The 13,679-nt window shown below is 48.2% G+C and overlaps 1 protein-coding gene across 1 annotated transcript in view; it reads right to left on the reverse strand.

The window, feature by feature from the left end:
• LOC115199661 (whirlin-like) overlaps positions 1-13,679 on the reverse strand; it is a 137,061-nt gene that overhangs the window by 24,867 nt on the left and 98,515 nt on the right. The window contains exons 3-5 of the mRNA XM_029761970.1: positions 13,166-13,291; positions 5,787-6,013; positions 3,649-3,685 (exon numbers count right to left, since the gene is read on the reverse strand). Coding sequence (XP_029617830.1) covers positions 3,649-3,685; positions 5,787-6,013; positions 13,166-13,291 — 390 coding nt within the window. The remainder of the gene's footprint in view (positions 1-3,648; positions 3,686-5,786; positions 6,014-13,165; positions 13,292-13,679) is intronic.

Genomic DNA, 13,679 nt, shown 5'->3' on the forward strand with positions numbered 1-13,679 from the left:
ATCAAACCCTATCCCAGTCTGCTGTTCCCACATGCTTCAAGAGGGCCACCATTGTTCCTGTTCCCAAGAAAACTAAGGTACTTGAGATAAACGACTATCACCCTGTAGCACTCACTTCCGTCATCATGAAGTGCTTTGAGACACTAGTCAAGGATCATATCACCTCCACCCTACCTGACACCCTAGACCCACTCCAATTTGCTTACCGCCCCAATAGGTCCACAGACGACGCAATCGCAATCACACTGCACACTGCCCTAACCCATCTGGACAAGAGGAATAACTATGTAAGAATGCTGTTCATCGATTACAGCTCAGCATTTAACACCAAGGTACCCTCCAAACTCATCATTAAGCTCGAGACCCTGGGTCTCGACCCCACCCTGTGCAACTGGGTCCTGGACTTCCTGACGGGATGCCCCCAGGTGGTGAAGGTTGAAACAGCATCTCCACCCCGCTGATCCTCAACACTGGGGCCCCAGAAGGGTGCATTCTCAGCCCTCTCCTGTACTCCCTGTTCACCCATGACTGCGTGGCCATGCACACCTCCAACTCAATCATCAAGTTTGCAGACGACACTACAGTGGTAGGCTTGATTACCAACAACGACGAGACGGCCTGGTACGGCAACTGCTCCGCCCACAACCGTAAGGCTCTCCAGAGGGTAGTGAGGTCTGCACAACGCATCACCGGGGGCAAACTACCTGCCCTCCAGGACACCTACACCACCCGATGTCACAGGAAGGCCAAAAAGATCATCAAGGACAACAACCACCCGAGCCACTGCCTGTTCACCCCGCTATCATCCAGAAGGCGAGGTCAGTACAGGTGCATCAAAGCTGGGACCGAGAGACTGAAAAACAGCTTCTATCTCAAGGCCATCAGACTGTTAAACAGCCATCACTATCATTGAGTGGCTGCTGCCAACATGCTGACTCAAATCTCTAGCCACTTAATAATAAAATATTGGATGTAATAAATGTATCACTAGTCACTTTAAACAATGCCACTTTATATAATGTTTGCATACCCATTACTCATCTCATCTACTGCATCTTGCCAATGCTGTTCGGCCATCGCTCATCCATATATTTATATGTACATATTCTTAGTCATTCCTTTACACTTGTGTGAAATTGTTAGGTTAGATTACTTGTTAGATATTACTGCATGGTTGGAACTAGAAGCACAAGCATTTTGCTACACTCACATTAACATCTGCTAACTATGTGTATGTGACCAATAAAATTTGATTTGATTTGAATAACAAGATAACCAATGTAAAACATCGGGGTCTGTAAAATGTATATAGGTTCAGAAATGTTGTGAAATAACACAGTTACAAATAGAAATCAAACTGGATGGACATCAGAAATAGAGGAAGGACTAAAAAGAAAATATAACTATTGTAAAATAGATTGTGTCTGTAAAATGTGTATAAGATGTATAAACTGAAGGTAGTAGCCTAAGTGTTTATTAGTTTACTCCAATTGGGGGAAGGGTGGTAGGGTTTGCGGTGAATAATAAAGGTATATTCTAAAAAAAGTATGTATGTCTATATAAGTGTGTATATGTATGCATATGTGTATATATATATATATATTTACCCCAAAAAATATATGGGGGATTGAAAATGATGCAGACAATTGATGGAAGCAACAATCTTTCCGCAATACTAAGCTGATCCACCCCTTAAAAAATAAATAAATAAAACAAAAAATAATAATAAATAAATGTAAAAAAAATAAACTGGCTCTGCCCTCTCACTAAAATGGCCACCCTAATCAGAACTACAGATCACAAAATGGCCGACCGCCAAAACTACATTTCCCAGAAGCAAGGGGAACGCTCAGAAGGTGGGGCCGACCCACAGATAAGGGGCCCGGACAAACCAGCATAATAACATTGAAGCTTAGAGCATTGACTTGCTCAACCATCAAGTTCACTGGATGAGAACCTCAGGGTCTCCAAAGAAATGGATCAACTCAATCTACATACTGTATCTCAGCTGACAAATACAGTGCTTCGCCTAAAGGTCATATTGCTGTAACCTGTATCAATTCCACGTCATCTGTTGGATTGCATTTCTCAGTATTAAACTTAGTGATAGTGAATGCTAATGAGGTTTGAGGTTTTATGACAGTGATGGATGGGTGAATGGGGAATGCAGCATTTCCCCGATCATGTGATTAGATGCTCAGTGTTCCCCTTCAATTAATTATGGACCGCTAACGAAGGACAGTCTGCGCTCTTCCTCTATTCCCTCTTCCCTCTTTTATTGACGAGAGCTGACTTTGTGTCGCCATGGTGATGGCATCTGGCCAGGCTGTCACTTCCCGTCCCTTGAAGAATCGATCAGTGTGTCCAGCTAACGATGAGGTCATGGATGTTCCACTGAAGTAAAGAGGAAATTTAGCAACTCTTGGAGGACAGGGGATCTTGATAAAAAGGCTAAAACCAATAGAGAGAGAGAGAAGCAAAGCAGGGGTGAGCTACTCTTAACTGTAAAACAGTAAAACACTATACGTAGAGTATCCAACCCTTCATGGTTTCTTAAGTTCCACCTTAATGGTGACAACAGCATAAAACAGTGAGTCAGCATAGAGCCAGCCCCATCATTTGAGTCACAGCTCTTCATGGTTGGATACAATCTGCAGTATTGATTTTCCAATCCAAAGGGCTGCAAAATGCTTCTCTCTCTTCTCTTCCAGTAAATCATACTGCTTTCCCTTTCTCTGCATCCCATATAGCACACTATGCCTTAATAGTGCGCTACTTTTGGGATGCAACCTGTGCAGTTCATGTATGATGCTGAGGTTAATGGTTCTAGTAGATGAAGACTGAATCTGAAGATAGTGAACTATCAGTCTAAAAGGCCTTTAGTGTGGTGAGTTGTGGTCAACCCTCTGATACTCCAGTTCTATGTGTCAGTGAGGATATAGTAGTATCAAGTAGTACAGGATAGACTATCAACTGGGTGGTTCGAGCCCTGCATGCTGATTGGCTGACAGTCGTGGTATATCAGACCGTATACCACAGGTATGACAACATTTATTTTTACTGCTCTAATTACATTGGTAACAAGTTTATAATAGCAATAAGGTACCTTGTGAGTTTCTGGTATCTGGCCAATATACCACGACTAAGGGCTGTATCCAGGTTTTGTCATGCATAAGAACAGCCCTTAGCTGTGGTATATTGGCGATATACCGCACCCCCTTGGGCCTTATTGCTTAGGTATACACTGAGTGTACAAAACATTTAGGACAACTGCTCTTGCCTGACCAGGTGAATCCAGGTGAAAGCTATGATCCCTTAATGATGTCTCTTGTTAAATCCACTTCAATCAGTGTAGATGAAGGGGAGTAAACAGGTTAAAGAAGGATTTATAAGCCTTGAGACAATTGAGACATGTATTGTGTATGTGTGCCATTCAGAGGGTGAATGGGCAAGACAAAAGATTTGTGTCTTTAAACGGGGTATGGTAGTAGGTGCCAGGTGCACCAGTTTGTGTCAAGAACTGCAACACTGCTGGGTTTTTCACACTCAACAGTTTCCTGTGTGTATCAAGAATGGTCCACCACCCAATGGACATCCAGACAACTTGACACAACTGGGGGAAGTATTGGAGAGTACAATTTGACTTACCTTTCCTAATACAGGTGTAGCCCGCGCTGAAGATGGCCTGCAACAAAAACAGTAGAACTTAAAAGATGCTCCCATAATGAACCACTAACAGAACCCATTTTACAATAACACAAACACCCAAACACAACGGACTTTGAAATGTGTATGGTCTGGCCATGAGAACAACAGCAACCCAGGGAGACCTGGTGGCAGAGCTCCCTAGGAAGCCTACAGATGGACCCCAAATGGTACCCTATTCTCTACACAGGGCCTTGCTCAAAAGTAGTGCACTATGTAGGGAACTGGGTGGTTCGCAAGCAACGTGCGTTTAATGAAGTGTAGGACTTAAAGCCACTTGCTTGATTTCTAAAGGAGCTGAAGGGAAATGTATACCTTCTAGGGCTCTCAATCAACCGGCCTCCATTAGAGCTAGTGACTGGCAGAGGGAAGGAGGGAGAGACAGACAGATAAATAGACAGAGGGAAGAAGGGAGAGACAGACAGGTAGACAGATAGACAGAGGGAAGGAGGGAGAGACAAACAGGTAGACAGATAGATAGACAGAGGGAAGGAAGGAGAGAGAGACAGATAGATAGACAGATTGAAGGAGGGAGAGACAGACAGGTAGACAGATAGACAGACGGAGGGAGAGAGAGAGACAGATAGATAGACAGACAGACAGACAGACAGACAGACAGACAGACAGACAGACAGACAGACAGACAGACAGACAGACAGACAGACAGACAGACAGACAGAGGGAAAGGGGGAGAGAGCGAGAGACCGAGGGAGAAAGAGACCGAGGGAAGGAGGGAGAGAAAGAAAGACAGAGGAAAGGAGGGAGAGAGAGACAGCGCTCCGTGGAACTGAGCAGCCTGCCACATCACTGTCAAACCCAGAGGGAAGGAACCTTAGTCTCCTCCAACAATGAGCTGGACGTATTCTGCCTCACATTAGTCAGTCAGTCACATGAGAAGACACTGACAGCTGTAGAAGAATAATGATATTGGTCAGAAATTCAATGGTAATTTCATTATGTTACCTTGTTACGTGATCATTCTATATATTGCTTCTATGGGGGCTGGCTTGTAATTGAAAAATATTACATTCAGTTGCTAATCTTCATGTCACCGCAGACATGAATGCCCTAAGACATTATTTCTGCTCAAAGCAGAAATTACTGATTGAATAGAAATATCATTCCATGTACACTGCGTCAAATATACTACATCTCTGTTACATTAAAGATGAAACATCGAGGCCACTGTGCAGTGTACATTCCAAGGACGTTTGGTTTTTAAAGGGAATTTAACATAAACAGAGGAAGGAGCTTTCATTAGTCCTTCAGCATGACTTTTTCACTGAAAACAAAGATATCATCAAACTCTCATAGGATGCATCTCCAATGGTCCATAGGGCTCTGGTCAAAAGTAGTGCACTATATAGGGAATAGGGTGCCTTTTGGGACACAGCCATAGAGATTGCTCTTTTGACAATGTTGTGCCTGTTTTCGCTAACTCACTGTGTAGCGGCTGGGCTGGCGGTGCTCTCTGTTATGGCCGCTAACTCACTGTGTAGCGGCTGTGCTGGCGGTGTTCTCTGTTATGGGTGTTAACTCACTGGTTAGCGGCTGGGCTGGCGGTGCTCTCTGTTTATGGCCGCTAACTCACCGTGTAGCGGCTGGGCTGGCGGTGCTCTCTGTTATGGCCGCTAACTCACTGTGTAGCGGCTGGGCTGGCGGTGCTCTCTGTTATGGGCGCTAACTCACCGTGTAGCGGCTGGGCTGGCGGTGCTCTCTGTTATGGGCGCTAACTCACTGTGTAGCGGCTGGGCTGGCGGTGCTCTCTGTTATGGCCGCTAACTCACTGTGTAGCAGCTGGGCTGGCGGTGCTCTCTGTTATGGCCGCTAACTCACTGTGTAGCGGCTGGGCTGGCGGTGCTCTCTGTTATGGGCGCTAACTCACTGTGTAGCAGCTGGGCTGGCGGTGCTCTCTGTTATGGCCGCTAACTCACTGTGTAGCGGCTGGGCTGGCGGTGCTCTCTGTTATGGCCGCTAACTCACCGTGTAGCGGCTGGGCTGGCGGTGCTCTCTGTTATGGGCGCTAACTCACTGTGTAGCGGCTGGGCTGGCGGTGCTCTCTGTTATGGGCGCTAACTCACCGTGAAGCGGCTGGGCTGGCGGTGCTCTCTGTTATGGGCGGTGGGCTAGGGGGGTTGGGGCTGCTGATCCATTTGGTCTGGTCCACCACGGTGCGGGCATGGGGCACGCGGCCAACGTCCCTCACCTTCACCAGCAGGTGACGACTCGTCTTCAGGATCCTCACCGCCTCGTCATGGGGGATGGCCACGAAGCTCCGCCCATTCACCTCCAGCAACTGGTCGCCCACCTGAACAGACAAAGAGGAGAGGGTGGGTGCACTGGTAGAGAGAGGGTGTGTATTCACACAGACACTGACACACACACACACACACACACACACACACACACACACACACACACACACACACACACACACACACACACACACACACACACACACACACAGTACACAAGTACACCCACACAAAAGTGCCATGGCTTTTCCTGATAGTCTTGAACAGTCTTCCAACAGTCAAGCCCAGGACAGTATTCAGGATAGAGCAGAGCAGACATTCTGAGAACTGCAGCTCAAGGTTCAGACAATAACACAAAGTACACTGAAGCAGAACTTAGTGCACTCAAACCCGCCACAGCGATGTGTAGGCTACGCAGTTTCATTGTAGACTAACTACTGCCCTCACACACACACTTCTTATTCTGGAAACAATCTGTGGTTTTATTTCACCATGGGAGCATGAGATACTAGCCTGGTCAAGCAGAATGACCGCTTTGCTCACCGTTCGTTTCACTTGATACGTAAAGTGAAACAGCATGTGAGCTTTTGCAAGATTAGGCTGGTTTCATAACACACAACACTGGGGGAAAACAATCAATGGTTATTATCTCCCAGCCTATTCATTCTTCTAATGCACAAACAAAACACTTGACAGACGTGGTGATTTACAATCAAAGCTCTTCTTTGTTTTATGCCCTTTCCTATTCTTCCTGTTCCACATTCATGAGAAGCAGTTACGCTTTGATTTTAGCTTAATAACAATTAGTAAGGAAAACATGATCTACTGATCTACAGGGGATACAATAGTAATCTGTAGTATCAATATGTGTCACACCCTGACCTTAGAGAGACGTTTTATTTCCTCTAGTTTGGTTAGGTCAGGGTGTGATATGGGGTGGGCAATCTAGGTTGTTGTATTTCTATGTTCCATTCTATGTTTTCTATTTCTTTGTGTTGAGCCGAGTATGGTTCCTAATCAGAGGCAGCTGTCTGTCGTTGTCTCTGATTAGGAATCATACTTAGGCAGCCCTTTTCCCCTCCTTCAGTGTGGGATCTTGTTTTTGTACGGCTCAGTAAAGCATGCAGAACGTTTGTGGGTTTGTGGGTTTGTGGGTTTGTGGGTTTGTGGGTTTGTGGGTTTGTGGGTTTGTGGGTTTGTGGGTTTGTGGGTTTGTTTGTTATTTCGTGTTCTGAGTTTAATAAAAAATAGAAATATGAACACGTACCTCGCTGCACCTTGGTCTACTCATTTTGACGATCGTCACAATATGTAACGTGACTAGTATTTAATAGAAATTAAATTCACAATGAAACAACTTCTATATACATTGGAGTGTATGAACGTTGTTTTTCCATTTCTCATGTCTTATACTGTCATCTCAGAGCGTTAGAATGAGTTGGTCAAGTGAGTGGTCCGGGGTGGTCTAGCTCCCACCCAGATACATGTTTATCTCTCTATCCTATCCAGCAGACATAAAACATATTGAAGGACTGTGAGTTTGTCTAGCATGAAATAAAAGAGAACTGAGAATCTGACAAACACAGGAGAAGCTGAGGAGACAATGGCATTACTGAACCTCTTCATTGGCCTATTCTCTTTCCACAAGAGTAAGTAAAGGGAGAAATTAGTTATTGACTTCTCCTCTCCTCTCTCTCCCTCCCTCCTAACACTAATGCATTTACTTTCAGAGGAAGAATCAGCTTGAGTGAACCTCCATAACTCATTGAAATGGAGGGAGGGAGGGTGAGAGGTCCTGATTTACACCCCCCAGCCGAGGTCTCTTCAGCCACTGGAGGGGAGGGTGAGAGGTCCTGATTTACACCCCCCAGCCGAGGTCTCTTCAGCCACTGGAGGGGAGGGTGAGAGGTCCTGATTTACACCCCCCAGCCGAGGTCTCTTCAGCCACTGGAGGGGAGGGTGAGAGGTCCTGATTTACACCCCCCAGCCGAGGTCTCTTCAGCCACTGGAGGGGAGGGTGAGAGGTCCTGATTTACACCCCCCAGCCGAGGTCTCTTCAGCCACTGGAGGGGAGGGTGAGAGGTCCTGATTTACACCCCCCAGCCGAGGTCTCTTCAGCCACTGGAGGGGAGGGTGAGAGGTCCTGATTTACACCCCCCAGCCGAGGTCTCTTCAGCCACTGGAGGGGAGGGTGAGAGGTCCTGATTTACACCCCCCAGCCGAGGTCTCTTCAGCCACTGGAGGGGAGGGTGAGAGGTCCTGATTTACACCCCCCAGCTGAGGTCTCTTCAGCCACTAAAGGGGAGGGTGAGAGGTCCTGATTTACACCCCCCAGCCGAGGTATCTTCAGCCACTGGAGGGGAGGGTGAGAGGTCCTGATTTACACCCCCCAGCCAAGGTCTCTTCAGCCACTGGAGGGGAGGGTGAGAGGTCCTGATTTACACCCCCCAGGCGAGGTCTCTTCAGCCACTAGAGGGGAGGTTGAGAGGTCCTGATTTACACCCCCCAGCCGAGGTCTCTTCAGCCACTGGAGGGGAGGGTGAGAGGTCCTGATTTACACCCCCCAGCCGAGGTCTCTTCAGCCACTAGAGGGGAGGGTGAGAGGTCCTGATTTACACCCCCCAGCCGAGGTCTCTTCAGCCACTGGAGGGGAGGGTGAGAGGTCCTGATTTACACCCCCCAGCCGAGGTCTCTTCAGCCACTGGAGGGGAGGGTGAGAGGTCCTGATTTACACCCCCCAGCCGAGGTCTCTTCAGCCACTGGAGGGGAGGGTGAGAGGTCCTGATTTACACCCCCCAGCCGAGGTCTCTTCAGCCACTGGAGGGGAGGGTGAGAGGTCCTGATTTACACCCCCCAGCCGAGGTCTCTTCAGCCACTGGAGGGGAGGGTGAGAGGTCCTGATTTACACCCCCCAGCCGAGGTCTCTTCAGCCACTGGAGGGGAGGGTGAGAGGTCCTGATTTACACCCCCCAGCCGAGGTCTCTTCAGCCACTGGAGGGGAGGGTGAGAGGTCCTGATTTACACCCCCCAGGCGAGGTCTCTTCAGCCACTAGAGGGGAGGTTGAGAGGTCCTGATTTACACCCCCCAGCCGAGGTCTCTTCAGCCACTGGAGGGGAGGGTGAGAGGTCCTGATTTACACCCCCCAGCCGAGGTCTCTTCAGCCACTAGAGGGGAGGGTGAGAGGTCCTGATTTACACCCCCCAGCCGAGGTATCTTCAGCCACTGGAGGGGAGGGTGTTTTTTTTTTTTTTTTTTTTTTTTAATTTAACCTTTACGCGGCAGCGTAGCCTAGTGGTTAGAGCATTGGACTAGTAACCGAAAGGTTGCAAGATCAAATCCCTGAGCTGACAAGGTACAAATCTGTCGTTCTGCCCCTGAACAAGGCAGTTAACCCACTGTTCCTAGGCCGTCATTGAAAATAAGAATTTGTTCTTAACTGACTTGCCTAGTTAAATAAAGGTAAAATATATATATCTTTTTTTAACTAGGCAAGTCAGTTAAGAACAAATTCTTATTTACAATGACGACCTACCCCTGAACCAGGATGTCTGTAGTGATGCCTCTAGCACTGAGATGCACTGCCTTAGACCACTGAACCAATGTGTCTGCAGTGACGCCTCTAGCACTGAGATGCACTGCCTTAGACCACTGAACCAATGTGTCTGTAGTGACGCCTCTAGCACTGAGATGCACTGCCTTAGACCACTGAACCAATGTGTCTGCAGTGACGCCTCTAGCACTGAGATGCACTGCCTTAGACCACTGAACCAATGTGTCTGTAGTGACGCCTCTAGCACTGAGATGCACTGCCTTAGACCACTGCACCACTCGGGAGCCCCACTAGGGTGCTTTTTGGGACATACCCACGGTCTGTGTCCCTTCAAACCCTCCTGCCTCTGTAATGCTTACTCTGTGACAATATGGGACCCCTCCAGCACACTGTAACTCAAATGCTCAAAGTAGATATATTGAACCATCATTTCCAAGTGGCGTTTCATTGATCATCCGAGACGAAGTGTGAAATAAAATGGTTATGAGTCAGACGAGATTGAGAGGAGAGGAGCAATTTTCCACACACAATGTTCTTATCCTTTCTCAGAAAGAGAGAGAGAGGAGAGAGAGAGCGAGAGAGAGAGAGAGAGCGAGAGAGAGAGAGAGAGAGAGAGAGAGAGAGAGAGCGAGAGAGAGAGCGAGAGAGAGAGAGAGAGAGAGAGCGAGAGAGAGAGCGAGAGAGAGAGAGAGAGAGAGAGAGAGAGAGAGAGAGCGAGAGAGAGATCAATGCAGAGTAAAAGGGCAAGCTGCTATTTTGGGCAGCCAAGACAGTTGGCTGACTTTAGATGGTGTGTTTCCAGTTGGCCTGAGAGAGTAGCCATGGAGGAGACCAGTAGAGCAACTGGACAATCTCCCAAAGACAATAAATGTTATTTTTCAGAGGGTCCTGTCCCGTTGCTAGCCAAAGAGCGCTTATCTGTGGATGAGAAGCGACAGACAGACACATCAGTGGGCTGGCCTGTTGAAAGAAAAGGTAATGGAAGGGCTGGAGGCTGGTCTAATCCCCATGGGGGAACGACACTAATTAAAGCCCATGTCAGGGCACACAGATGGGACAGACGCACGATCATCTGTCACATCGTCCCACAGACAACAGCTGGATCCAGATTGGCTAATAGAGGTCCTCGTTACAGCGCTGACACCTGGACGGTTTGACGGTGTCTTATTGTTCCTCAGTGATAGGATGACTAATATCATGTATTTAGTGGAGTTTAGTTTACCCCCTGTCAGAGGCCAGGAGAGGAGAGGCCAGGAGAGGAGAGGACAGGAGAGGACAGGAGAAGACAGGACAGGAGAAGACAGGACAGGAGAAGACAGGACAGGAGAAGACAGGACAGGAGAAGAGTGGAGAGGACAGGAGAGGAGAGGACAGGAGAGGAGAGGACAGGAGAGGACAGGAGAGGACAGGACAGGAGAGGACAGGACAGGAATGGACAGGAGAGGAGTGGACAGGAGTGGACAGGATGGGAGTGAAAGGGGGTGGACAGGAGAGGAGAGGACAGGAGAGAACAGGACAGGAGAGGACAGGAAAGGACAGGAGGGGAGTGGACATGATAGGAGAGGACAGGAGAGGACAGGAGAGGAGTGGACATGATAGGAGAGGAGAGGACAGGACATGATAGGAGAGGAGAGGACAGGAGAGGAGTGAACAGGAGAAGAGTGGACAGGAGAGGAGTGGACAGGAGAGGAGAGGAGTGGAGAGGAGAGGAGAGGACAGGACATGATAGGAGAGGAGAGGACAGGACATGATAGGAGAGGAGAGGACAGGAGAGGAGTGAACAGGAGAAGAGTGGACAGGAGAGGAGTGGACAGGAGAGGAGAGGAGTGGAGAAGAGAAGAGAGGAGTGGAGAGGAGAGGAGTGGAGAGGAGAGGAGTGGACAGGACAGGACAGGACAGGAGAAGACAGGACAGGAGAGGACAGGACAGGAGAGGACAGGAGAGGACAGGACAGGAGAGGAGAGGACAGGAGAGGAGTGGACAGGAGAGGACAGGAGAGGACAGGACAGGAGAGAACAGGAGAGGAAAGACAGAAGAGGAGTGGACAGGACAGGACAGGAGAGGACAGGAGAGGAGTGGACATGACAGGAGAGGACAGGAGGGGACAGGAGAGGAGAGGACAGGAGAGGAGAGGACAGGAGAGGAGTGGACAGGAGATGAGTGGACAGGAGAGTAGTGGACATGACAGGAGAGGAGAGGACAGGAGAGGAGAGGAGAGTAGTAGACAGGAGAGTAGTGGACAGGAGAGGACAGGAGAGTAGTGGACAGGAGAGGACAGGAGAGGACAGGAGAGGAGAGGACAGGAGAGGACAGGAGAGGACAGGAGAAGATAGGAGAGGACAGGAGAGGACAGGAGAGGACAGGAGAGGAGAGGACAGGAGAGGACAGGACAGGAGAGAAGTGGACAGGAGAGGACAGGAGAGGAGTGGACAGGACACGAAAGGACAGGAGAGGAGTGGACAGGACAGGAGAGGAGAGGTTTCTCTTAGCTTCTGCTAAATAACTCCAGAAAAGGTCATGAATCCAAAGTGCAACATAGAATTAGCCTCATTAAACCAGCCTGATCTCGCTAGCTCACATGCTGGTTCACTGCAGAAATCAAGAGCACAGCATTCAGTCTGCTTGACCAAGGTAACGTTGTATGTCCCTGCTTCTCAAAAGTATTTCTCTAACACATCATTCACAGGGCTATGCATCACTTCATCCATGTATAACCAACAGGTTACAGAACATTAACCTGTGTCTAATTGGATGGTTTTAGGAGGGATCCATGTCATTCCATCTCATGCAGTGGTGTAGTGGTAAAAGAAATGGTGTGTTAACTCTGATTGTCAGTCTCAGTGAAAAAAGATACGCTCTCTATCCTTTCAATACTTTTTCTAAATCTAAGCCTGGTCTCTTGAAAGATTGAATAAGATGCGCTTGACATTTTGGCAGTGTTTCTTTGACAGAGATATGAAGAGCTGAGGGCTGTGTTGTGCTCCCCCACCCCCCGTTTGCCCTCAGAACAGACTCAATTTGTCTGGGCATGGAGGTACAAGGTGTCGAAAGCGTTCCACAGCGATACCGGCCCATGTTGAATCCATTGCTTCCCACAGTTGTGTCAAGTTGGCTGGATGTCCTTTGGGTGGTGGACCATTCTTGATAAAACCCAGCAGTGTTGCAGTTCTTGACACAAACTGGTGCGCCCATTTACCCTCACAATCCATGTCTCAATTGTCTCAAGGCTTAAAAATCCTTGATGCCTGCAAGATCTATTTCGAACCCAGTCATGCCGTGATACTATGGTGCCATGATTCAGTCATGCTGTTTACAAGCACACTAGTCCTGCCTCAGCCATCTGAGTTGAAAAAGCAGCAGACTAAAGAATGACCGACCCTTTTATTTAATAAATGTATAAATTCATTAAATTCATTTATTTATTTATAAATATTTTATTTTTGTCAGTTAAAAAGTGTCTGCCAGGTTTCGACACAGCGAGATAGACCACAGAAGACTCTTCCCCCCTCTGAACCTTGTGTCTGCCAGGTTTCGACACAGCAAGATAGACCACAGAAGACTCTTCCCCCCTCTGAACCTTGTGGTTGCGTTTTATTCGCTGTGATGGGGTGAAACAAATTCAAAAGGATATGGATGGTAATAATCGGTTAATACCTTGAGTGCCCCGTGGTCTGCAGCTGAGCCGGGGTCTACCCCAGTGATGTAGATACCCAGGCCATACTCCGCCCCTCCTCTGATCATCAGGCCCAGAGAGAGACCGTCGTCCAGGTTCAGGTTTACCTTCAGGGACAGACAGAGGGGGCAGTCACCAGACAGGAAGTGACAGTGGTAAGTGACATGATGTGCGTCCCAAATGGCACCCAATTATTTGAAGAACGCAACATAAAGATTGTCAGAGCACCTTTCTTTACAAATTACTGTTTATATCAAAGGTGCAGAGGTAACATCAACCAATCCCTCCTACACATGAGGCTTGATGCCCAGAGGGAGGAGTCCCAAATGAAAGACCTGACTCTCCATTGGCAGAGATTCATGCCCCTTGGCTCCGCCTCAAGATAAGCAACACATCATCATACCCTGTATGGGGGCCTGGGGTCTGGGCTGAGGTATAGTACTAACAGGGGCTTCGTCCCAAACAACATCCCATTCCCTACAGAGTGTACTACTT

Source organism: Salmo trutta, chromosome 9 (genome assembly GCF_901001165.1).
Source record: "Salmo trutta chromosome 9, fSalTru1.1, whole genome shotgun sequence".
In the NCBI taxonomy this organism is placed as follows: Eukaryota; Metazoa; Chordata; class Actinopteri; order Salmoniformes; family Salmonidae; genus Salmo; species Salmo trutta.